Genomic DNA, 27261 nt, shown 5'->3' on the forward strand with positions numbered 1-27261 from the left:
CGCCCAGCGGCCGCCAGAAGTGCGTCAGACCCATCGTTGTCTGCAGCGGCTGGGTTCGTGGTCGGGGTGCTGCGTGGAGTGAAGTTGCTGGGCTGCTGCTCTTCTTGCCGCTCCCTGGCTCAGGGCCGCTGGTCGACCCGCACCCTCCGCGCTCCCCTTGGCCTCGATGTTGTCACCTTACAGGCGGCTCTTTGCAGAAGCACGACCTCCTCGGCCCGCTCCTCTTGGTTATCCCGCGCCCCCCGTCGTCTATCGGCCTCCCGCTCTGCAGCGGTCTCCAGGGTTCTCGGACGGTCGGAGCTATGGCGTCCCGACATGCGGCGGGCCGCTGTGCGCCTACTCCTCATCAGGACCCGGCCCTTGGCGGGCGACGACCCCAATCCCAGGTGGAAATTCCACTTTGGCTTCTGACCTCTCCTCGCCTGATGTTCCTGACGTCGTTCTGGACTTCTTTGATTGGTGAGCGGGGTCGCCAGGCTGCCATGAGCTGGGCGGGCAGAGGGTGAGTGGGCGACCTCTTAGAAGGAGACGGCTGGAGCAGACGTGGGTCTGGGCTTTTGAACCGCTGCCCACGCGCGCTGCCTGCTGGCCAGTCCGTAGAGGAGTTGGTGGTGGGGCTGGGCACGTGCAGCTGCGATGGAGCCCCCTTGTTTCAGCCCCTGTGTTGCTGTGGTACCTAATAGCGCTGAAATGGCGGGGGTCGGGGAGCTACCGCCCCAGGGTCCACCCCTCCATCTCCAGGGACTGAGTTCTCCTCAGCCAGGTATACTGGCCCCTGTGTGTGTGTGCGCGGGGGGAGGGGGTGATGGTGCGGTGAGGGCTAAAGTTAGTATTCCGTGCTGAGTTGAAGGCTGGTAAAACTGGGAGGGCCTCGAACGGCCTAATCCCAGATTCCGCTCCCCACTCTGCTCCGCCAGATAGGGTCCTCTAGCAACGACCCTTCTTATTAAATGCACCGGATGCATTCCTGCTTCTTACCCCTGAATAGACCAGGGTTCAAACCCGTGTCCCCTCCATTGGCAGGCGGATTCTTTTTTTTTTGTTTTCGCTTCGCGGGCCTCTCACTGTTGTGGCCTCTCCCGTTGCGGAGCACAGGCTCCGGACGTGCAGGCTCAGCGGCCATGGCTCACGGACCCAGCCGCTCTGCGGCATGTGGGATCTCCCCGGACTTGGGCACAAAGCTGTGTCCCCTGCATCGGCAGGCGGACTCTCAACCACTGCGCCACCAGGGAAGCCCAGGACATTCTTGTAGGTCGCCATTGCCACAGTGCTGCCACAACATACTCATTACATTTTTATGCAAACAATCACACATTCACTTACCCATATTGTCACAAACAGGAATTAACTCACGTAGGCACGTCAAAACAAACATGCTCACACCTCCCAAGAAGCTCACAAGTTATCTCAAACTCAGAAAAAAGTACACTCACACACATACTTCCACACATTCTCTTATACGTGTATACTTACATTCACATATCACACAAAAACACACGTACACAATCATCACATAGGAATATGCTGACATGCACTCAGATGCTCACCAATTCACTCATACAGATGAGTACACACAAAATATTCACTTAAACATACAGACTCCTTCACAATAAGGCACTCTCAGCCGTGGAAAGGCTTGCATATACCCAGTAACGTACACTCACCTAGTAACAAGACGCTTTCACACATGAACTCCTAAGAACATGCTGATGAATTCCCTCATACATAAACACTCTCAGATGCACACATACACACACTGACACATTCACTGCACATAAACCTACCCAAGCAGAACTGACACATTCACTGCACATAAACCTACTCAAGCAGTCATTCAACCACATGAGCATGCTGACAGTTTCATGCACATAGAGACCTATATTCATTTCCCAACACACGCATTCACTTTTCATGCACCTGAACATGCTCACGATCAGGACCCTACATATACACTTGCACATAAACATGATCACATTCGTCACGAAGCCCCAGCATTCACTCACATAAACTCACAAACATACTCCCATGCTCACATTCCACTCATACAGTGTACTCACACTTTAACAAGCTCACATAAATAAACACAATAAACCCTCACACCTACATGAATATGCTATCATTCATGAACATGCTCACACATTCACATGCACACACAAATGCTTTTTCAATAAATTCAAACATTTCAAATATAATCACACTTGAAGACGTGTAAAAGTTCATATACTCATGCTCTCAATGTGCATGCTCACCTATAGACACACAATTGCGTTAACACACGTAGTGTTGACTCATCCAAATGTACATACTGACTAAAAACTCAATACTACTCATTCACATTCACACCATATGCTCGCACGTTTACTCAGGTATGCTCACAACTTCACTCATTTCCACGAGCGTGGTCAGACATTGACTCCCTCACTTGAACATGCTCACAATTTCACTGATGTACATACTCAGAGCTGCTCATACAAACACACTGATACATTCACTCCATAAAAATGAGCTGACACCTTCACTCAGTCGCATACCATGATTACCGTTTCTCTCACAGGGATACCCAAAAATGTACTCTCCAGTGCTCCCATTTAGCTACCCACATTAACATGCTCACCATCAGGAACATGCTCACGTATGCCCTTTCACACAAATATGCTCGTGCTCACCACAAAGCTCACGCATTCATTAATCCATACGCTCACATGAACTCAAGTCATGCGCTCACATTTCACCCACACAGTATACATGCATGAATATGAGCATAAAATACATTCATACACGCCCGTGAACATGCTTTCATCCAAGCATACAGTCACAAGGTAATGCATACACATGAACACCAAGAAACCTTTACTTGACCACTCAAATATTCTTCCGTGAGCATACTCCAAGACACGTACAAATTCACATAATCACTTTCAAAAATGTGCATCCTCACATATACGCACAGGATCACACACTGACTGACCAACATTAAGATGAGTATAGTTCACTTCTTGCAGTGAACATCCTGACGAGTTCCTCACATATGTAAACATGCATACATTTGCACTCACACACACACTTCCCTTCACTCACACAATCATGCCGACAACTCAGTGAGTCACAGCAGTATTACCACACATTCACACAGATGAATATGATGAAAAATTCATTCATACGCCATACATATTAGGTTTAGAGTTCCACAATCACACGTTCACTTTCAATTTTATGCAAATTCTCATTGTCTCAAACGGAAACATGCTTATACATTCACTTGCACAGAAATCTTGTTACAGTCACCAAGAATCTCACAAATTCTTACAACACATAAAACACTTTCCCTTACAACACACTTTCACACATGACCTTACTCAGATGTACTCCCACATAAACAAGATAAAAAAGAAACCCACCATATAGTCACTACACAGAAACATGCTAATGTGTCTGTACATGCTCACCATCCATACATACAATGAGTGCAATGAAACATCACTTGAAAAATGCTTGCTCACAATGAAGGGGCATGAGCAGGCTCACACATACACTTACACAGAGACATACATATATACACACACTCACACATTCATCACTCAGCAAAAAGTTTAAGCATTCAAGCATCGAAATATGCCCACCAAGTCACTCATATTTAAAGACGTGCATTCACACACGCGGACTGACACATTCAGTCACACAACGTGGTGACATTCACTCAGCCACATGACCATGCCCACATTCATTCACACAGAGGCTCCCACTGAGACATTCACTTACACATGCAGATTAACATTGAGAAGATCAGGATCATGCTTGTAAGAACCCTCACACAAAAACATGCTCACATCCACTATGAAACATAACAGTTTAAAACACACATATGTCAAATTTCAAATGCCATCCTAACACACTGTCACATGTATAAGTTTACACATTCATTCTCACGAGTGTACATGCTTACATATGTTCACACGCTCAAACATTCCCTCAGTCCTGTTAACATGCTGATAGTTCACTCACTCAAATGCACATACAAACTGGCTCACACACATACCCATACTAACATATGCACACTCAGATCCTCAAACATTCCCACAAAGTAGCTCGTACCACACTCGCATAAGCATAATCACATACTCACTTATACACACGAAAGGGATTACAAATTCCCTCACATTCTAGACACATTCATTGCATGTATATGCACACACTCACACATTCACTTTTCCACGCAAATTATCATTGTCACAAACACAGCATGCTTACAGACTCACTTGCTCAAGAACATACACTAAGAATCTCACCCATTCGCTCAGTTACATAAAATCACATTCACTCACACATGCTCTCAGAGTAGGTTATTCAAATATAGTTGTACGTTATCAAGATCACATGAAAACCACCTGCTCATACCCGCTAATATGCCAATAGGATTGCACATGCTAACAAATGGACGCGTAGAGATGGGAACACAAATATTCACTTTGTAAACACAAATTTACACTTAAGAACGCAATCACCCATGAGCCGGCTCACACTTAAACCGTCATAGAAGACATGCTTGCGTACATAAACATGCTCACACAGTCACTCACAAAACATACTCAAATACTCATTCAAATATGCCCACAAAGTTGCTCACATTCAAAGACATAGCAACATTCATGCATACCGACACATTCACTCCTTCGCACAAACCTACTCAAACGGTCACTCAATCACACGAGCGTACCCACAAATTCATTCACACGGGGACTCAAAGATATATACTAAGATGCTCCCACTAACACATTCACTTACACATGCACATTAATATTGTGAAAATCAGGAACATGCTCCCATGGACACTTACACATAAGTGTGCTCACTTCTAGGTGAAGGTCCAGTAGTCACTCACAGAAGAAAATACACTCACATGCACTTACACTCATGTTTGTATTTCACTCGCAGAAATACACTGAACGATTCAAGTCACGGTAATAAACTATACATATTCACTAACTCAGAGAAACATGATAACAGCTGTACACATGGTCACAAATTTAAACATACAGTTGAACACACAAACATGTCAGCATACACAGATGTACAGGTTCACATATTCACTCTAAAGAAGATAAATGCTCGCATAGAAGCACGTGGTTACACATTCACTCACATTACCACTTGCATTCACTATGCAAATGCATATAGTGACAACTTACCCACATCCATACACATGGTAACTAACGTACATTCACACCCAAATCTTCATACTTTCACACACTCACAAAAAGTATCCCACACCTCACTCACTTTCATGAGCTGAATTACGTATTCATTCACTCATGAAAGTGATTACAAATTAACTCACTTGCAGATATGCTCATTGCAGTTATAAACACCCATTCACACATGCACATTATTATTGTCACTAAGAGTAACAAGCTCATATATTCACTTGCACACAAATATGGTCACACCAAGCTCACAAATTCACTCAATTACACTACTTAAGAATAGTTGCATTCACTCACTCACATGCTCACAAATTACTTTATTCAAATATATTCACTCATTTATGAGATCACTTGAAAAACAAACTCACTGACTGAGAACTCAGCATTACACTAACCTGCATTCACATGCTTATAAATTTATTTATACAGATGAGCACACATACATGTTCACTGTAAGTGTGCAGATTTACAGCCAGGAAATTACTCTTGCCCCTAAACCGTCTCACACATAGCCTGTTGCACACAGATATCCTGCCTTACATAGAGGTACACATTCACTCAGAAAGCACACCAAATATTCACAAACTCAAACTCAAAAATAGACTCACATTCAAAAACACATGCATTTACACTCACACACTGACACATTCACTCTTTCACACAAACATGCTCCAACGTGCATTCAATCAAACGACCATGCTCACACATTCTCTCGAACTGGGATACGAATATATATAGTCAGATGCTCCCACTCACACCTTCACTTACACATGTCATTCACAGTCTTAACCTCCAAAATGTGCTCACATGGATGCACGAACACAAACATGCTCACATCCACCTTGGAGCTCGAACATTTGCTCACAGAAGAAAATACACTCACATGTCCTTCCATGTACACACCCATAATTTACACGAATGCTCACACTACCTTAACTAGCTGAAAACAGTGAATCTGATACTTATTCCCTAACGTGCTAACATCCATACACATGGTCACAAATTAAAAGATGCACTTGAACACGCACAAACATGTACATCAACACAAATATTGTCTCAGATTTACATGTTCATATATTCAGTGTTGTGAGTGGACCAGCTCAGATATACGCATACTTTCAAACATTCATTCACTAATATTAACATGCTTAAAATTCACTACTCAGACACGTGAAGTGACAAATTTACTTACACATATACACATATACACATATATACCCCTTCAGACACTCAGGCATTCATATACCTACCCAAAATTTCCCACATCACCCTTGTGAGCAAATGCACACATTCACTTATACACACAAGAGTGATTGCAAATTCGCACACATTCCAGACATGCTCATTGTGTGTATATGCACAGTCCTACACATTCATTTACTCATGCAAATTTTTGGTCATAAATATTAACATAGTCACAAATATAATTGCACACAAACATGCTCACACTGACTTAGAAGCTCACAAATTCACTCATTTCTATAAAAACCCTTACATTGACTCACACATATGGGCATGAATGACCTCATTCGAATATACAGCTGACCCTTGAACAACAAGAGTGTCACCTGTGTGGGTCCACTTATATGCGGATTTTTTTCAATAAATATACGGCTAGCCCTCTGTATCAATGGGTTCTGCTTTCACAGATTTAACCAGCTGCATATCACGTGCTATGTTTATGATCCACAGTCGGTTGAGTCCGCGAATGCAGACTACGGGGATAGAGAGGGCTGACTATGGGACTTGGACACTCTCAGATTTTGGTATCCTTGGTGGGTGCTGGAATGAGTCCCCCGTGAATAGTCTGCAACTACTGTAGTCACATATTAACAAGGTCACAAGAAAACATACTTGCTCATCCACTATACGTGAATATGCTAACATGATTCGCAGGCTTACAAGTTCATTTATACAGATGAGCATACAAAAGTGTTCACTTTAAGCGTGCCAACGTAGATGCAAGAGATCACTCTCACCCACGAACAGGCTCACCTACACACTGTCACAGACAGATGGGCTCACATACATACACTCACACATTCACTCACTGACAAAACACTTAAACACTCAGACATTCTCAAACTTGCCCACCAATTCACTCCCACTCACAGACACACATACATTTACACGTACATACTGACATTCACTCCTTCACACGAACGTGCTCAAACACTCAATCACATGACCATGCCAAGAGATTCATTCACACAGGGACACAAATGCATACATTCAGGAGCTCCCACTCACACATTCACGTACACATGCACATTTTCACTCTTAGAATCAGGAACATGTTCACATAGGTATTCACATACAAACACGCTCACATCCTCCATGAAGCGCAGAATATCCACTCAGAGAAGCAAATACACTCACATGCACTTCCACTCATGTTTATACAGGTTTCACTTACACAAATATACTCACCTGTGAACTAGCTCACCACAGTGAACCTGATACACGTTCACTTACTCATACAAACATGCTAACCCCCATGCACATGGCTGCAAATTCAAGGGTACGCTTGAACATACATTTACAGCAGTCCTCAGAGACTGAAATACTAGCACACTTTGAGATTACAAGGCCGCATATTTACTCTCACAAATGCACAAGCTCACGTACATGCTCACTTGTTCACTCACATTATCATGCTTACAGATAACTCACTCAAACACATATACTGGCAAATGTACTCACACATACTAACATACATTCACACTTGGTGGCTCACCGTTCACACACACACAGTAGCCCCACCTCATTCAGATTATCATCATCAATCATGCACTGAAAACATAAACATGGTTACAAGTTCACTCACACTCCAGGTACACTCATTTCATTTACACATGCACACACCCATTCCCTTACCCATATAAAATATCCTTGTCACCAACAGTAACATGCTTACATATTGAGTTGCACAGGAACATGCTCACAATCAGCAAGAAGCTCATGATTTCATTCCTTCACTTAAAAAACCATTACATGCATTCCCATATACATGCTCCCTTTTTCAAATATATTCACACATAAACAAGAACACACAAAAAACACATTTACCCCCAACTACTCAGAATTATGCTAATCTGCCTTCACGGGCTTACAAATTCATTCGTACAAGTGAACACACTTAAATATTAATTTTGAACACAAATTTGCACCTACGAAAACACTCTCACCCATGAACATGTTCACACTTATGTCACACAGAGATATGCTTACATACAGTCACATGTTTGCACACTCCCTAAACACACTCACATTTGCCTACAAATTGAAGTTTAAAACACGTACGTTCACATGCATCCACTTACACTTTCACGGCTTCACATAAACATGCTGATATATTCAGTTAATTTCATGACCATACTCATAAGTTTACTCACATGGGGACCCGAATATAAACACTCAGATGCTTCCCAATGCTGTTACTCACACTTTCACTTGCACATGCACATTCTTGAAATCAGGAACATGCTTACGTATAGATGTACACACAGATATGCTCACATCCACCGTATAGCTCCAACATAAGCTCACAGAAGAAACTCGCTCATATGGACTCACATTCTCACATTCTCTCACATGAATATGCAGACACATTACCTAGCTCAGCAATGATCCGGACACATTCTCTCACTCACAGGAACATAGTAACATCAATATTGTCAATAAAAAAGTATGCCATATGGAGTTTAAGGCATGGAAGGCTTTTTTCAGGACCATTGTAATAGGGGCCAGGGACTATTGCCATAGGGAAAATAAACTCAACTCCACATACAAGACAGACAGATGACAGTTTATGGCCAACAGGGAGGGTGAGGGAGTTAGTGAATGGCAGATTACTGAGAGGAACTTAGGTATTGTGTTGGTTAATTTTAGGTGTCTATTTGATTTGAGTAAAAGATGCCCAGATTGTTGGTGAAACATTTCTTGGTGTGTCTGTGAGCAAGATTCCGGAAGAGATTAGCATGTGAACTGGCAGACTTAGTCAAGAAAATTGCCTTCATCAATGCAAGTGGGCATTATCACAATCTCTTGAGGGCCTGAATAGAACAAAAAGGCAGTGGAAGGATGAGTTTTCTCTTTGCTTGAGCTGGGACATCCATATTATTCTGCTCTTAGACATCACTACTCCTAGTCTGGGACCTTTGGACTTGGACCAGGATTTGCAGCATCAGTCCCCTGATTTTTGGGCCTTCAATCTTGATCTGGGACTTTCCTGTTTGTCAGGCCTTCAGACTTAGAGTGGTTTATACCACTGGCGTTCTTGGTTTCCCAGCTTACAGACAGCAGATTGTAGGACTTCTCAGCCTCCATAATCTCATGAGCCAATTACTATAATAAATCTCCTCATCTATATCTATATCTATATCAACATCTATATCTCTATATAACAGAGAAATAGCATTAATATAAAGATATATCTATAAATATACAGATATTAGATATCTGACATAGCTATCTAGATATATATACCTACCATTGATATTGATCTGTAGATATAGATAGATAAGCTATCTATATGCCTATCTGTTTCTTACTGGTCCTGTTTCTATGGAGAACCCTGACTAACACAAGGATGAAGGGAGGCTGGGGGGTGGAACTTGATTAGACCTCAAGAGGAGGGATGAAGAGCTTAGATACCAAGGAGGGGGGATTCTTGCTAAACTGGCCTAGGAGGATTTTTGCTAAAACTGGGCTTGGCAGGCCAAAGATAGGATCAAGCTTGAGGCCTAGTGAAGAAGAGGACTCAGAATGGCCTCAAGTTTGGTTAAGAAGGGAGTTACTGTGAGTTCCCCTTCTTGTGCAAGGCAAGAAGAGGCATTCTTTTTTCCTGTGAACAATATAAGTCCATTTCTCATTCAGTCACCTTTTGTTCATTAAGGAACAACTGAGCCATCTGCTGATGTTTGGTAGTAGAGGATATTTGCTGGATCATGCCAGCAATGAGGCATTTAATGAGGAGGGTTTCTAAGAAAAGGAAAAGAAAGATTAATGTTTGTAGTGGACTATTTGAAGCCAGCTTCTGAGTCCAGAAGGACAGCCCATTGAAGATGCTGGGCTTGAAGCATGTTTAGATGGTGGAGTGAGGATGGCAGTGGCAATCTGATGGATTTCCTAGTTTACAGTGGATGTTTTCTGATGGCCTAGACATCAGTTAGGTTTGGGTAAGATCATCCACAGTCATGATTATTTCGTGGAGCAGAGCATGGAAGATAAAGTGAATTTCCCGAGTGGCCCACACGGCAGCAGTTCCAGGCACGAGGATCATACATGATCTGCTGCAGGGAAGAGTCCTTTGAAGTTTACATCAAGTTGTCCAACTTCAGCTCACAGGGCTTCTTTAGATCCTGTGAAACAAAGCCCGTTAGAAGAAAACCTAAGGATCCAGTAAGAATCTGGGTGGTCAGCTTTGAGTTCTCTGCGATGTCAAATCAGGAGGGTTGGAGAAAAATTGGAAACATTAGTTTGAAGAGTTGTAGCCAGATGTTGAAGGAAATTGGAAGAATTGAGAATTTGGTAAGGACTGACAAAATGTGTGAGATAGCAGGAGCTAGTCCAATTCACATGTAGGTAACACAACCACGTAGTTTACAAAGAAGTGCAAATTAGCTGAAAGATAATGAACGGGACCAGAATCTCATCCCTCACAAGGGTGTGTTTTGTATTGAAATATAAAATTTCACTCAACCGTCACTTCCTTTTTTTTTTTTTTTTTTTTTTTTTTTTTGCGGTACGTGGGCCTCTCCCTGTTGTGGCCTCTGCCGTTGCGGAGCACAGGCTCCGGGCCGCTCCGCGGCATGTGGGTTCCTCCTGGACCGGGGCACGAACCCATGTCCCCTGCATCGGCAGGCAGACTCTCAATCACTGCACCACCAGGGAAGCCCCGTCACCTCCCTTTTGATCAAAGATAATCAAAGTAAGATTATTCTTGCTTATAGAGTGTCTGGTCTTACTAGATTTGGCTTGCTTATTTGCACAATTGCAGCAAGAATGATAATTGACCACATAGGCCATTTTTAGTTTACTCTGCTGGAACTTTTCAGAAGGAGTCTCACTCCGATTGGACTTTTAAAAGCCTCTCAAAGCTAGGAATCCAAGCCCAAATCTCACCACCACAATTCCCCTGCGGTACCTATAGATCTGGGTAAATTAATCTCTTCTTGAAGGCCCCCAAAATATCCTAAGTTTCCTAGGCCTGCCAGGAGGTGACCTCTCCCACTCACCTATAAGGCTGAGAAAGCTGTAAACCAGGTTCCAGGCCCATTTTCCCAAGAAGACTTCGTAAGCATTGGCTCCATAAAGTCACCTTTAGTTCCTTAAAACTATCTGGTCATATCTGATTATATATATTGTTCTCAACTATGATAGTCTGGGACTTCCCTGGTGGTCCAGTGGCTAAGACTCTGTGCTCTGAATGCAGGGGGCCCGGGTTTGATCCCTGGTCAGGGAACTAGATCCCACATGCCACAACTACGAGTTTGCATGCCACAACTAAGGATCCCACATGCCGCGACTAAAAGACCCCACATGCCACAGCTGAAGTTCCCGCATGCCGCAACGAAGATCCCTCGTGCCGCAACTAAGACCTGGTGCAGCCAAGTCAATCAATCCATCACTATTTTTAAAAACACTGTATTCTTTCAAAACATGATAGTCCACTCAGAGCTTTGGTCATATAGTCAAATCAATTATGTTCTGTTCCCAGGAGGAAGGATTCTTAGTGAACCTAAGCAGTTCATTGTATTACTGTGAAAATAAGAATACTTAGTAAGAATATTCAAATTCTAGAGTGATCAGGCAGGCAAAAAAAGATAAATACTTCATTTCTGCTTACAGAAGTATGATCTACTAAACTGTTATGAATTGTAGATAGCTGAAGTTAGAAAAGTAGGCAGTTCTTTATATCCAGAAACAGAACATTAAAGCATCAGCAGTAGTGCAAGCAAAAGCCATAATCGTCCTTGACCAATTCATTCAGCCCTATGTAATTCTTGTTGTGCTTGATCTTGGGTTAGCCATCTCATGAACTTATCAGCTTCTCCAGGAGAATTCTGGAAATCCTGACTCAGGCCGGTGGTACGGTCTCAAAGTTATTTAAGCAATGCCATTAGGAGTTCTGTGCCTCAAGAGTACCTGGCATAGTCCTTTCTGTGGGACTCCAAGATAGTGCCATTTTGTTGACGATAATTACTGTGGCCTGTAGCTGATTGCAAGAGCTTTCAGGGAGGCATCAAACTAAAACAAGTGTGGATGACAAAAGAGTGAAAATGGCCATGGTAAAAGACGTGATGAAAGTTCATTATAAAAATGATGCAATTGCCAAGGACATTTGGTTGTTTCTGTGGCATACAACATTTTAAGACACTAACTGGCATGACAGCTGATAACATTATGCTGATGTTGTCTAATTCTAAGGCAAAGCAGCACCAAGATACGTCATGGACAGCAAGGGCACTGACATTTATAGGAATTAATACAACTTCTGAAGTATTTGTATTAATAACATTTTACACATAGAAATATAAACTAGAGAAGGTGAAGCATCTCTTCATATTTGGCAGTGCTTCCTGTGCAACTCAACTTATCAAATAAACCTACTTATTGTAACATCTCTCATTTACAAGGTGAAAGAACAAACTCTGGATTTTCCGCAGGCCCTCTGGGAAATATCAGTGTCAGTATGAGATCAAGCAGATTTCATTTAGGATTTGAATTTGGAAAGACCAAATATCACTAGTTGTTAGAAATGGCAAAAGATTTGTACACTTGGCTAAATAGAATCATGGGTCACTAAGAAACTATTTGGCCACCTATTTAACCAGAGTACTAACATAAGATTTCAAAAGTAAATATTGGAAGTAATGTGATTAAAAAGAGCCTTCTCTCTTTTAGAGGTAAGAAGACTCATTTATCTTACAAATAAAGGACATGATAAATCAACAAGAAGCACAGGAAATTATTCTGATAAGACACAGAATCTCTGCTTTCTATGGAGATTACTTAGAAGGTAAGGAAAAACCTATTATCATCTCTTATTAAGAGCAAACCTAAGAGGGTTTTGTCTTAGCAACTTTCAAATATACAATATAGTAGTATTAACTGTAGTCATCACGCTGTACATTACATCCCCATGACATTTATTTTATAACTAAGAGTTTGTACGTTTTTTATGGCCTCATAGCTGCGTTTCATTTTTTAATATATTTTTATTGAAGTGCAGTTGATTTACAATGTTACGTTAGTTTCTGGTGTACAGCAAAGGGATTCAGTTATATATATAAATATATATATACATATATACATATATATATACACAAAGACACACATTCTTTTGCATATTCTTTTCCATTATGGTTAACAACAGGATATTGAATATAGCTTCCTGTGCTATGCAGTAGGACCTTGTTGTTTACATATTTTATGTATAGTAGTTTATATCTGCAAATCCCAAACTCCTAATTTATCCCTTCCCCACCCCCTTTCCCCTTTGGTAACCATAAGTTTGTTTTCTATGTCTGTGAGTCTGTTTCTGTTTTGTAAATATCAATAAGTTCATTTGTATCATTTTGTACTAGATTCCACATGTAAGTGATATCATATGATACTTGTCTTTCTCTGTGTGACATACTTCACTTAGTATAATAATCTCTAGGTCCAACGATGTTGCTGCAAATGGCATTATTTCATTATTCTTTATGGCTGAGTGGTATTCCATTGTATATATGTACCACGTTTTCTCTATCCATTCACCTGTCGATAGACATTTAGGTTTCTTCCGTGTCTTGGCTGTCGTAAATAGTGCTGCTGTGAACATTGCAGTGCATTTATCTTTTTGAATTAGAGTTTTCTCTGGATATATGCCCAGGAGGGGAATTGCTGGATCATATGGCAACTCTAGGTTTAGGTTTCGAAGGAACCTCCGCACTGTTTTCCATAGTGGCTGCACCAATTTAATTTCCCACCAACAGTGTAGAAGGGTTCCTTTTGCTCCACACTTTCTCCAGCATTTAGTGTTCGTAAACGTTTTTTTTAAATTTTATTTTCTTTTCTTTCTTTATTTGGCTGTGCTGGTTCTTAGTTGGGGCACGTGGGATCTTTGTTGCCCCGTGCAGGATCTTCATTGCACGTGGGATCTTTTAGTTGTTGCATGCAGGATCTTTAGTCGTGGCATGTGGGATCTTTGGTTGTGACATGTGGGATCTTTCAGTTGTGGCATGTGGGCTCTTACTTGTGGCATGCGGGGTCCTTTAGTTGTGGCATGTGGGATCTAGTTCCTCGATGAGGGTTTGAACCTGGGCTCCCTGCATTGGGAGTGTGGAGTCTAAACCATTGGACCACCAAGGGAAGTCCCTGTTTGTAAACTTTTTGATGATGGCCATTCTGACCGGTGTGAGGTGATACCTCATTATAGTTTTGATTTGCATTTCTCTAATAATTAGTGATGTTGAGCATTGAAGAAGATGTCTTCTAATCCTAGTTTTTTTGAGAGCTTTTATCATGGAAGTTTCTTGAATTATGCTAAAGGCTTTATAAATGTCTCTTAAGATGATCATGAGGATTTTTCTGGTATTCTGTTAGATGTATTACACTTTGATTACTTTTTTTAATATAAATTTATTTATTTTTATTTTTCTCTGCGTTGGGTCTTCATTGCTGTGCGTGGGCTTTCTCTAGTTGCGCTGAGCGGGGGCTATTCTTCATTGCAGTACGCGGGCTTCTCCTTGCAGTGGCTTCTCTTGTTGCGGAGCACAGGCTCTAGGCGTGCCAGCTTCAGTAGTTGTGGCACGTTGGCTCAGTATTTGTGGCTCAAGGACTCTAGAGCGCAGGCTCAGTAGTTGTGACACACGGGCTTAGTTGCTCCGGGGCATGTGGGATCTTCCCGGACCAGGGCTCGGACCCGTGTACCCTGCATTGGCGGGTGGATTGTTAACCGCTTCTCCGGCAGGGAAGTCCCTACACTGTGATTTCTTTTCTTTCTTTCTTTCTTTCTTTCTTTTTTGCTGCTGTTGCGTCTTCGTTGCTGCATGCGGGCTTTCTCTAGTTGCAGTGACTGCAGGCTACTCTTCGTTGCGGTGTGCGGTCTTCTCATTGCGGTGGCCTCTCTTGTTGCGAAGCATGGGCTCTAGGCACGCAGGCTTCAGTAGTTGTGGCACTTGGGCTCTAGAGCGCAGGCTCAGTATTTGTGGCGCATGGGCTTAGTTGCTCCGTGGCATGTGGGATCTTCCCAGACCAGGGCTCGAACCTGTGTCCCCTTCATTTTTGGGTGGATTCTTAACCACTGCTCCACCAGGGAAGTCCCTACACTGTGATTTCTTAATGTTAAATCAACATTATATTCCTGGGATACAAATCCAAATCAACATTATATTCCTGGGATAAAAATCCTTTGGTCAGGGCATACAGTCTTTGTGTATGTTCTTGGACTGCTACAGGCATTATACCCAAGGAGTCTAGGTCGTTTACAGGGAGAGTCCAAAACGGGTTCCAAACAGGCAAGTACAAACAGGCAAGAAACTCATACAATATGGAAGATTCTCTTCTATCATTATACACAATCATGCATGAAGTGAATCTTTTTTTAGAATGAGAAAAAGTTCATAATGAAAGAAGATAACAACTACCATGAACAAAAATTACAAAATATCACACACACACAAACACACACACACACACAAACACACAATGCCACATATGGCATGATTCCATTTCTATGAAATGTCCAGATCAGGCAAATCCATAGTGGCAGAAAGGAGATTAGTGGTTGCCAGTGTTTGAGGATAGGAGGGAATGGGGTATGACCGCTTCCTGGGTATAGGGTTTGTTTTTGAGTTGATGAAGATGCTCTGAAACTAGATAGGGGTGATGGTTGCACAGCATCGTGAATGTACTAAAAGAACTGATTTGTACATTTTATTTTTAAAACTTTTTATTTGATTTGTCCATTTTAAAGTGACTGAAATCATTAATTTTATGTTATTTTATTTTCACTTTAGTTTAAAAATAATAAAGGAAGAAATGTGCAACCCCGTCTTAACAGAGAAGAGGCTTCTTGTAAAAAAAAAAAAAAAAAAAAGCCTGAGTTGGGACGTTAAGGATGATTAGGGCTTAGAAAGTCAGTTTTGGCCAAAGCTATGCATAAGGTCTAGTTAGAGGAATGAAGATGGGCAAAGATCCATTAGAAGAAAGAGAACATAGCATATTTGAAGGATTAAAAGATGATCTGTGCAGCTACAGCAGTGAGCATGGAATGTGTTCATTTTGTGATGTATCCAGACATTAATTTGCACTTACTCTGTGCCAAGCTCGACATCAAGTAGGCCCTTGTAAAGTATTAGCTCATTAAATCTGTACAGCAATCCGATGAGGTTGGGACTATTTTTCACCTCATTTACTGATGGAGAAATTGAGAATTATTATAGAAGACAGGATTTGAGATATTAACTCCTGAGCCCAAGATCTCACAGCCTGTAAGTGAACTGGAACTTTTATCCAGGCAGTCTGGTTTGAGAGCTCACACCCTTTAACTGCCACAGCTGCCCAAAGACACCAGGTCCTGCCTCTGCAGGGCAGCTCATCTCATGAGTTTAAAGACACAGGGGATTGGAAAGTGTTTCTGTGTAGAGTTTATGTTTACAGTTTGCCTAAAGTTCAACCGAAACAAGCTTTACCCATACACTCACACACACCCACTCAACCCTCCAGATACGTTCCTGAGTCATACAACGTTTTTGCTTCTACATAGTGTTTGCACAGATTTTACCTTTAGACCTCCCAATTCTTCCCAAATCTTAAGGGTATTTTGAAATCCTTCAGGTAGAAACACTGCCTCACCTGAGAGTGGTGTTCCATCAGGGGCGCAGGCAGAGGTGTTGAGTATATCTGAGGCTAGGATATTAAACCAACATATGGGGAAGGAAGCTTTTTTCCTAATCTCTGAGTTTCCTAGGTGGCCATGGGAGAAAGAAGAGAAGTCATTATGTACATGAAATTTTCTACATCAAAATTAATGATATATGTAAATTTCATTAAAATCTGTCAGTGGTTCCCTATTTACTATCTAAACATGAGTACACTTCCTAACAAAGGTCTTAAATTTTGTTTTTGTGTTTTTGGAAGTGGGTGTGACTGATGTTATAGTCACTTCTGTGTTTATTTTGTGTCAGAAGGCACACTGTTTGCATTCTTTGTCAGGATATATAAGAGGAAGTAGATGCGAGGTAAGTAAAATTTGTTTAATATCTGAGCTCAAAATTCTATAACCTGTTCTAAGTTTCTGGGTCTCTGTCAACCCTATTTTGCCTTTCCAGCTGGCTCACTATTAAGCTGTGCCTGTAGAGATTTCCTGAGAGAGACAAGACGTCTGAAGGAAGGAGAATCTACCATGTCTTGTCTCTGTTCCTGTTCCTCTCTGTATCACCCCCAAAGACAAGAATAGTCTTGCAAATGAACTTTTATTACTTTATTTATTTTGTTTTTATTTATTTATTGTTTTTGGCTGTGTCAGGTCTTCGTTGCTGCGCATGGGCTTTCTCTAGGTGCGGCGAGCGGGGACTACTCTTCGTTGTGGTGCGCGGGCTTCTCATTACGGTGGCTTCTCTTGTGCAGCACGGCCTCTAGACTTGCGGGCGTCAGTAGTTGTAGCACGCGGGCTCAGAAGTTGCAGCTCACAGGCTCTAGAGCACAGGCTCAGTAGTCGTGGCTCACAGGCTAAGTTGCTCCGCAGCGTGTGGGATCTTCGCGGACCAGGGCTTGAACCCATGTTCACTGCGTTGGCAGGTGGATTCTTAATCACTGTGCCACGGGGAAGCCCTCTGATGAATTTTTAAGAAGAATTCTTTGATATGTCTTTTATATAATTGTGATATGTTCTTTATCCTTTCATCGGCCCAGAACACTTAGCTTGTCTCCATTCCTTGGCTCTTGTGAATAATGCTGCAATGAGCATAAGGGAGCAGAGCAGAAATCACCTCCTTTGGATCTGTTTTCAGGAGTGGGATTGCTGGCTGATCTGACAGTTCTACTTTCAGTCTTTTGAGGAACCTCCATGCAGTTGTCCACAGTGGCTGCACCATTTTACTTTCCCACCAACAGGGCACGAGGGTTCCCTTTTTACCACACTCTTGCCAACACATGCTGTCTCTTGTCCTTTTGATAATAGCCATCCTAATAGGTGTGATGTCTTAATTGCAGCTTTGATTTGCATTTCCCTGATGGTTAGTGATGCTGAACACCTCTTCATATACCTATTTGCCAGTTGTATGTCTTCTTTGGGAAAATGTTTATTCGAACCGTGTGCCCTTTTATTAATCATTGGTTGATGTTTTTTTTTTTTTTGCTGTTGAGTTGATTGAATTCCTTTTATATTTTGCATATTATCCCCTCAACAGATAACATGATTTGCAAATATTTTCTTCTGCTTCATAGGTCAGTTGCCTTTTCATTTTGTTGATTGTTTCCTTTGCTGTGCAGAAACTTTTGAGTTTGATGTAGTCCACTTGTTTATTTTTGATTTTGTTGCCTTTGTTTTGGTGTCATTTCAAAAAAATATCATTGCCATAACCTATGTCAAGGAGCTTACCCCTGTGTCTTCCTCTAGGAGTTTCACAGATTCAGGCCTTACGTTTAAGTCTTTAATCCATTTTGAGTTCATTTTGGGGTATGGTGTAAGATAAGGCTCCAGTATAGTATCTTTGCACGTGGATATGCAGTGTTCCCAGCAGCATTTATTGAAGAGACTATCCTGTCCTCATTGTGTGTTCTTGGAGTTCTTGTCAAATAGTTGAACATATACGTGTGGGTTTATTTCTGGGCTCTATATTTTGATCCATTGGTCTATATATATATATATCTGTTCTTATGCCACTACCATACTGTTTTCATTACTATACCTTTGTCATATAATGAAATCAGGAACCATGATGCCTCCAGGTTTGTTATTTGTGGGGTGGTTCATCAAAGGGTACAAATGATCAGTTATAAGATGAATACATTCTAGGGATCTAATGCACAGCATGCAGATTTAATTTAAGATATTGTATGGTATGCTGGAGACTTGCTGAGAGAGTAGATCTTAGTTTTATCCCACGCACCACCCCAAAAAACCTTCAGCTATGTGAGGTTATAGATGCATAAATTAGTTTGACTGTGGTAATCATTTAACAATGTGTACGTACACCAAGCATCACATTGTTCCCCTTCAATACACAAATTTTATGTGTAAATTATACTTCCATATAGTTGGAGGGGATGGGAGGAATGTGTATCCTGTTCACATGGAAAAAATTAATTACTATAAACTGTCAGAGGTGAAGCACAGTATTTGGGTTACTAGAAAAATAGACTTTTAGTCAGCTGTCTTCAATAAACTCAATGAGCAAAAGGAAACAGTGATCAAAGAACTAGGAAACAATGAGAAAGATGTATCCCAAAGAGATAGAAATTATAAATAGGGACAAAGTAAAAGATCTTCAGCTGAAAAGCACAGTAAGTGAAATGAAAAATTAATAAAAGATGTCCAACAGCAAATTTGAACAGGAGAAAAAGAATCAGCAAAGTTTAAAAGGTTAGTTGAAATATCCAGTCTCTGGAAAGGAAAAGAGGAGCAGAAAAAGCAAAGAATGAAGAATAATGAGCAAATCCTATGAGACTTATATGCATCAGCAAGCTTATCAATGTACACATAATGACAGTGGCAGAGGCAGAGGAGAGAGAGAAAGGGGCAGGAAATCTTTAAAGAAATGATGCCTGAAAACCTCCAAACTCGGAGGAAAGACATGAATCTACACACCCAGTAAGTTCTACAAACTCCAAGCAGGATAAAATCAGAGATCCCCACCTAGGCACATCATGATCAAATTATCAAAAGTCAAAGACAAAGAGTGAACCTTGAAAACAGCAATAGAAACAACTCCTCATATACAAGTAATCGTCGGTAAGATTTGTGCGCATTCCTCTACAGAAACCACAGAGGACAGGTGGCATTGGAATGGCATATTAAAAGCGTAGAACAAATGAACAAAAATACCCTTTCCACCAAGAATTCTATATGTGGGGGAAATGAAGGGGAGTTAAAGACATTCCAAGACAAACAATAACTGAGAGAGTACATAGCTAGTAAGCTTGCCCTATAGAAAGTACTGAAAGGAGTCCTTCAGGCTGAATTGAAAGAATGCTGGGCACGTATTTGAAGCAATATGAAGAAATAAACCACAAAGGCCAAGGTAACTACACAGGTAAACGCAGAAGCCAGTATTGCTGCACTTTTGGCTTATATCTCCTTTTTGTTTTCATATATGATTTAAAATACAAATGTATAAAGCTTTAACTATAAATCTCTGTTAATGGGCACCAAATATACAAACATGCCGTGTGTCACCATAATTAAATAAAGAAATGTGGCAGAGCTAGGGAAAAGCAGAGGTTTTGAATACTATGGCAACTATCTCCGTATTAATACAAACTTGATTATTATAAAGCTAAGATACTAATTGTAACTCCCAGTGTAACCACCGACACTGCCCCCACAAAAAGCTCCAGCACTAAAAAAAAACTAAAACAGTACAGCAAAAGGAGTGATAAAGGATCACTTTGTACACTATAAAAAGTAATTAATAACAGAAAGTAGAGTAATTGAGGAGTGAAGGAACAAAAAAGACTGACATGTGGAAAATAAATAGGAAAATGTCAGGAAAACTCTTTCCTTGTCAGTAATCAATACAATAACCATAGATAAAACTGTTCAACGAAAAGACAGCACCAGTGAGTGAACTTCAGGCAGTCACCTTAGCGCTGGATGCTCTGGCCAACAGTTAGCACCATCTGCACATTTTCATAGACAATCAGGCCGTTGTCATCGGTCTGGCTGTCTGGTCCGGCCCGTGGTGGCAGCGACGTTTCCTTGTGTAAAGCTGTCCCCTTTGGGGTAAAGAGCCTTTGGAATCTCTTGGCCCACAGACTCCCAAATTATAAATCCAGGTCACACGTGTCTCTACATATACTAAAACCACTACGCAGGGCTTCGCCAAGACCCTCCTTATGGGCTTTGGAGTTCCGGGCCTTATTGATGGTGATCGAAGCATGCATTTTACTTCACAGGATACACCACGCTGGGCTCTTGAACAGCCTTCAGTGGACCTTATGCCTCCCTACCTGGCCTTAGGCTGCAGGACTCAAGAGTTCCAGAGTGGCTTACTTCCACAAGTTCAGATTCCATTACACGAAAATGGCACGTTTCTGTCGCTTGCAACACGCCAGAGGTGAATTATAGTATAGGGTCTGACTGCATCCTTTGATGTTTGACTGCTGAGGGCTTTTAAACGTCAACCCTCCCTCTTCCCCACTGCCCCACCCTCCACTCTCTCCTTTGGCACGGTTGTCGGGTGGAGGGCAGGAGGAGTGGGCATCAAACGACACTAGCTACTGCCAGCACAAGGGAACTGTCATGCTGGCCCCATCCACTAATCACAGTAGAACTCCCAAAGCAATTTCTTCCATTCCTGACTCTCTGAAGTCTATTTTGGAGCAGCTTGAAAAGCATGCCCTGCTCTCCCCCCAGAAGCCTCCTCACGTAAGGAATACACTTTGCATCGCGTCTCCGTAGAGAGAGAGAGAGAGAGAGAGAGAGAGAGAGAGAGAGAGTGTGTGTGTGTGTGTGTGTGTGTGTGTGTGTGTGTGTGTGTGTGTGGTGTCTCCAGTCTTGATTGACCGTTTAACCCAACTTGGGATAGGAGGACTCCATAGTGACTCAGGGTGGCAACAACAGCTCTTCTCCTCAGCCTTCCCAGGAGCGCACTGCAGAATGTGTGCTTCCCATCTGTGAAGCGTTAGGATGTGTCAAATTAGATGTCCTGGATCCCAAGGCAGTGTGCTTACTGGAAGTAAGGGACATAGCTTATGTTCTCCTGAACGTGAAGTTACAGCTGACACCCAGTCTAGCTTCTATGCCCATCAACAGTAGTAACTGGGATTAGCATAAAATAGTTGTTGATTTCTTCCTCGTTTTCAGCATTCGTTACCCTTGACCACTCGGCTAAGTGGGGCTGAGTACAACAAAAAGTCTGGGACTGTTGACCGAGAAATGACTCTAGGAAGCCTGTGCTGTTAAGGTCTGCCATGCTGTATTAGACTGCTCAGGCTGCCCTAATAAAATGCCATAGGCTGGGCGGCTTAAACAAGAGAGTTACTTATTTCCTACAGTTCTGGAGGCTAGGAAGCCCAAAGTCAGGGTGTCAGGACGGTGGAGTTCTTGGTGAGGGCCCTCGTTTTGGCTTGAAGATAGCCACCTTCTTCCTGTGGCTTCACGTTGGGATGGTGGGAGGAGAGTACCATCTATGGTCTCTTCCTATAAGGGCAATAACCCCAGCCTCCTGACCTTACCAAAACTGAATGACCTACCAAAGACCCAGTCTCCAAATACCATCTCCTGGGGGTGGGGTGGGGCTGGGGACGGGCTTCTCGTATGAATTTGGGAGGCAAGGGGTGTACACAATCCAGTGCAGAGCAGGTGCTCAGACCAGTCTTTAAAAGAAATCTCTCTCTCTCTCTCTCTCTCTCTCTCTCACTCTCTATCTCTGTCTCTCTTCCCTCTCTCTCTCTGTCTTCATTTCTTGGAGGCTGCAACGGAATTGGGGAGCCCTGATGAAACACTCTCCAGCTCCTGTCTTTACTGCTTCTTCCACTCTCCATTCTCACTGCATCCATATCGACTCTGTATGTCCTTTTCTAAGGAGCCTTAACAGCATTAAAACCTCCAAATTTGCTTGCTGTCTCTTGTGGGAGGTTTTAAGCGTTGCTGAGATTTGATCTATACAACTTCTCTCTCTCTCTCGGTTTTGAACTAAGTGTCTGTATCAGCGTGAGCTGCCCCAGGGTGGCAATTGGGGAACACATGCAGGTTCCCATACCCCAGGGCACCGCCTTTAGGGGTATTGTAGTTTTGCTCTTGCAGTTGTGGAATGAAAAGAAGGGATTCCTGTGCGATCACAGAGGCTGAGGGTGAGCTGGCCCTTTAAGGCCTCCAGGGAAAGTGAAGACCTTGATCACTCATTGGACGGTGGTGCTGTCAATCCTTGGCTGCTGGCAAATGAGCTTAGAGTCGGCGCTGGAGGAAGTGGCCCTTCGGTGGCCCTTCGTTGACCCTTGTAAGGTCCGCCTCCCGTCACCAGCCAATCAAGCTCTTTCCCGCCTTGTGCGCAGCAGCCGCGGCCCAGTCTCGGTGGGGCGCTCCGCGGGCAGGCCGTCTGCACTTCCCGTAGCGGGGCTCACAGAGGAAACTTCTCCGACTCTTGTCCCCTGGGCAGCCGGCTTCTCTGCAGCCCCCACCGCGTCCCGGTGGCCCAGCTGCCAACAGCGTCCCCTCCCTCAGCGACACTCAGCGCAGCGGCCGCCATCTTCCCCACGGTCGTCACTGCAGCCCGATCCGTGTCTGGCGTGTCCCTCCAGCCATGTCTGCCACCGAGGAGCGTGGGCCGATCCCAGGTGGCCAGGATAGAGCTGGTGGCAGGGCGGGTGGTGACCCCAGTCCCGTCGGGGTCCGTGCCTCCCCTTCTGGAGGGATGGATGGAGTCGAGGGGGCCGCGGCCCTTCTGGCTTCCCTGGGGCTCTCCAGAGCCCTTCACGGGGAGGATGGTGGGCAGGAGGCCCCCCAGGCCGCAGTGGCAGAAGACTGGGATGCAGAGATGGTGGAGGAGGAGGTGGAAGAGTTTGAATTAGACACTGAGGACCGGGAGGAGGCTGAGTACCAGTCAGAAGAGGGGGAGGAAACTGAAGAAGAGGTCGAGGAGGAGGAAGAGACAGAAGAGGAGGACGAGCATGGGCAGGGAGGCGCGGGAGTGGTCGCAGGCCGCGGGGCGCCCGCGGTGCAGTTTCATTCCCTGCTCCGGGATGTGGCCCATTGTCTTCTGCACCACAGCCACTACAAGGACCGTGTCCTGGTCGGGCCCCACGCCAGCCGCGTGATGGTCAGGCGCCGCTCCCAACGGCCCTCGGACCCTGCAGAGGCTGCCACGCTTCCTCACGGGCAGGAAGACCTGGGAGAGGCAGGTGAGGTCTGGGGGGGTCGAGTACCAGGCCGAGGGCCCCCCGCCCTGGGAGCCGCGGGAGCCTGCGGAGGGGGTGGCATCCCAGAAGGCAGAGGAACCGGTGGTGGGGGCACGGGAGGCTGAGTTCTGGGTGGGCGAGGTCCTGGCTGATGCCTCCGAGTCCTGGGTGGCTGGGACTTGTGGACCCGTCGAAGGGGCCGAGGCTGGCGAGGCGCGGCCCAGTCCCCTGTCCCTTGCAGCCCCTGCTGCGGCATCGGCCTCAAAGGCGGGGTGCACTCAGCGCTGGCCTCTGGCGGTTAAGCAGCGGGTCAAAGCTCTCAAAAACCTTCAGGCACGATATGCACAAATAGAAGCCCAATTCAATAAAGACCTTTAGGATCTTGAGAAAAAGTATGCCGCCTTCTACCAACCTAGGGGCAAACAAATGGCATACCTCACTTTTGGCTGACGGGCTTCTAAAAATGTAAAGATTCTCAGTACGATGACCTGAGAAAATGATGAAATGGCACAGGGGCACATTTCAGTGGCTGAGGAATCAATGAGATTTGCGGTAGAATTTGTCTTGAAAGCGGGTGAACATTTTCCAGTGAGGTTCTGGCAGAAACATACAAAAATCCGCTCAGAATCAAATGATTTTGATGCCTTCTCCAAAGGGCCAGAAATAATCAGCAGCACAGTGTGTGAGATCTACTGGAAACAGGGGGATAATGTTGTGAAAACTGTCAAGCAGCAAAAGTGTGAGGGCCAAGGAAGTGCTGTATCAACCAGTAGGAACATGACCAGCTAGTCTTCTTATTAATTTATTTATTTTCTGACATATTTCTCTTCTCCAGATCCTCCTGAGAGCAGAGAACTAGATTCTGCTGCTGATTTTAAATCGGGAAATGTTTCCCACCACCTTGGGATGCCAAAGTCCGTATCACTCGACACTAAAGAAGAGAGTGAATATCATTATGAAAATGCTGAGGAAGAGAAAGAGGATGGAGATGAAAAAGCAGAAGAAGGACCGAAGCTGGATATGGTCTCAGCAGAGGGCAGCTCTGGAGAACACAAGGTATTATTGTATAGTGCAACCGGTCCTGACATATACCTGTTACTGACAGCTTTATGTTTTGTTTTGTTTACATCCTTAATCTATTTTTGTTTATCTTTTTAACATCTTTATGGGAGTATAATTGCTTTACAGGGGTGTGTTAGTTTCTGCTTTATAACAAAGTGAATGACCTATAGTATACCTATATCCCCATTTCTCTTCCCACTTGCGTCTCCCTGCCACCCTCCCTATCCCACCCGTCTAGGTGGTCACAGAGCTCCGAGCTGATCTCCCTGTGCTATGCAGCTGCCTCCCTTTAGCCATCTATCATGTTTTTAATTGTTTTTGTAAAATAATAAGAAAAAATTGTTGAAATTTAGTTTTGGAAAAACAGTTTAATGATAATAATGTACTTGTATTCTAGATGGTATAGAAGGAAGTGTGTTCTGAAATGTATTTCATTTACAGCCACAAGTCCTTTGTCCTGTAGCTTTAAGTCTACTGCAGATGGGAAATTTATCAGACCTGGAAATAGAGACCTATATTTTTTTAGAGGTCTAAAATATAGAGACCTATATTTTTAGAGACTGGTCACCAGGAGAAGCAGCTAAAGCGACTAAGCTGTCTCTTGGAATAGCAATGCCTTTGAGAAGGTGACTCCTTACAAAGTAGTAAAAAGTTAAGGATTTCAAATAAGACTGCATTTCATGAGTAATTCACAAATATTAGTTCAATTTAGATGTTTTATTCAAAAGGAAAGAAAATTAGCCATAATATTATTATTGGCTATCACTGAGTTGGTAATTCAATCCTAGTTTCTCTTTCCGCTACCCATTCATCTTTTCCTTTCTCTCTCTCATCTCTCTCTCTCTCTCAGTATCACACTCTTTCTTTCTCCCTTTCTTAATTTTCACACCTGTGGCTGTTTGATAAAAGCCACATTCTCATTTTATAGATATGGAAACTGAAGGTCAGGGCTTATAAGGGATTTATGATCCCTGTAAGGAGCATAGGCTCTTAAGGTGGAAAGACATTTAAATAACAGAGTGGCCTTTCAAGAAAAGAAACTAACATATATAGTGGTTGGCAAGAGAGAGATGTGGTTGGTGTGATGAAATGATGTGCACCCTGACAACCAAGGGTCTGTGTTACAAGAAGAAAACATTTTGTTTTCTCCTTGGAGAGCCAAGAGATGTACATAGTATTGACTCATATTTAGAGAGTCCCTGGTGCATGTTGTTGGAGTACAATTGTTAATTGACTCTTATCCCATCCTACAGTTGGAAGACATTAAAAGAAGTGGACAGCGAAAGAAGAGAAGGATTTGTCCTTCACGGAGATTCTAGTTTTCATTAGCCCACAACACAGATTTTGTTTCAAAGTTCAACACCCCAAAATGATATTAACTGCTATCTGACTTTATTCTTACCTTTTACATATAAATTTGACAGTATTGTTCACATTGAAAATAAAAGCTTGTTTGACATGAATAAGCTGCAGAGGTTTTTTTTTTTAACATAAATAACACGGACTCCAATGTACCTTTGTTCTATTTATTTCGGCCCACCTTACTGTCATTGAAAGGGATTTCTTTCAAGTATTTGGTAAGCCTGTTTGAGAACCTTTTATAGCAGCCTCAAATAAATTAAAATATTAGATTATAAACAACTTGTGTGACGATAGAGATGGTGACCCAGCCTCTAGTGTATGTTATTGAAAGAAACTGATGGATGACCTAGCTTGCCTGGGGACCAGATGTTGCTATTGGCCTGCCATGGAGCAGCAGCATCAGCATCAGCTTCAGCATCAGCTGGGAACGTGTTTGAAATGCAAATTCTCAGACCCTGCTCCAGACCTACTAGATTAGATATTCTGAAAGTAGGCTGCTAGCCATCAGTGTTTTACAGGTCCTCCAAGTGCTACTGAAGCACACTAATGTTTGAGAACCACTGCTTTAGAGCAATGGGGAAAA

The 27261-nt window shown here is 43.1% G+C and overlaps 1 protein-coding gene across 1 annotated transcript; it reads left to right on the forward strand.

The window, feature by feature from the left end:
- On the forward strand, positions 1-26650 carry LOC308609137 (uncharacterized protein). Its single transcript, XM_081222683.1, has 4 exons — positions 1-459; positions 24127-24257; positions 25090-25310; positions 26570-26650. The coding sequence occupies exons 1-4, from the start codon at positions 167-169 to the stop codon at positions 26633-26635; spliced, it is 711 nt and encodes a 236-aa protein (XP_081078809.1). The 5' UTR covers positions 1-166; the 3' UTR covers positions 26636-26650.
- Positions 26651-27261: the final 611 nt, after the last annotated feature.

This window comes from Mesoplodon bidens, assembly GCF_964165515.1.
Source record: "Mesoplodon bidens genome assembly, chromosome: X".
NCBI lineage: Eukaryota > Metazoa > Chordata > Mammalia > Artiodactyla > Ziphiidae > Mesoplodon > Mesoplodon bidens.

Excerpts from the sequence above, each read along its gene's own strand:
- LOC308609137 (XM_081222683.1), top strand. The coding sequence starts at position 167 with ATGTTGTCACCTTACAGGCGGCTCTTTGCAGAAGCACGACCTCCTCGG. Across the intron at positions 460-24,126 it reads GTTCTGGACTTCTTTGATTG|CCACTACAAGGACCGTGTCC; the intron begins GTGAGCGGGGTC and ends TCTGCACCACAG. Across the intron at positions 24,258-25,089 it reads GGAAGACCTGGGAGAGGCAG|ATCCTCCTGAGAGCAGAGAA; the intron begins GTGAGGTCTGGG and ends TCTCTTCTCCAG.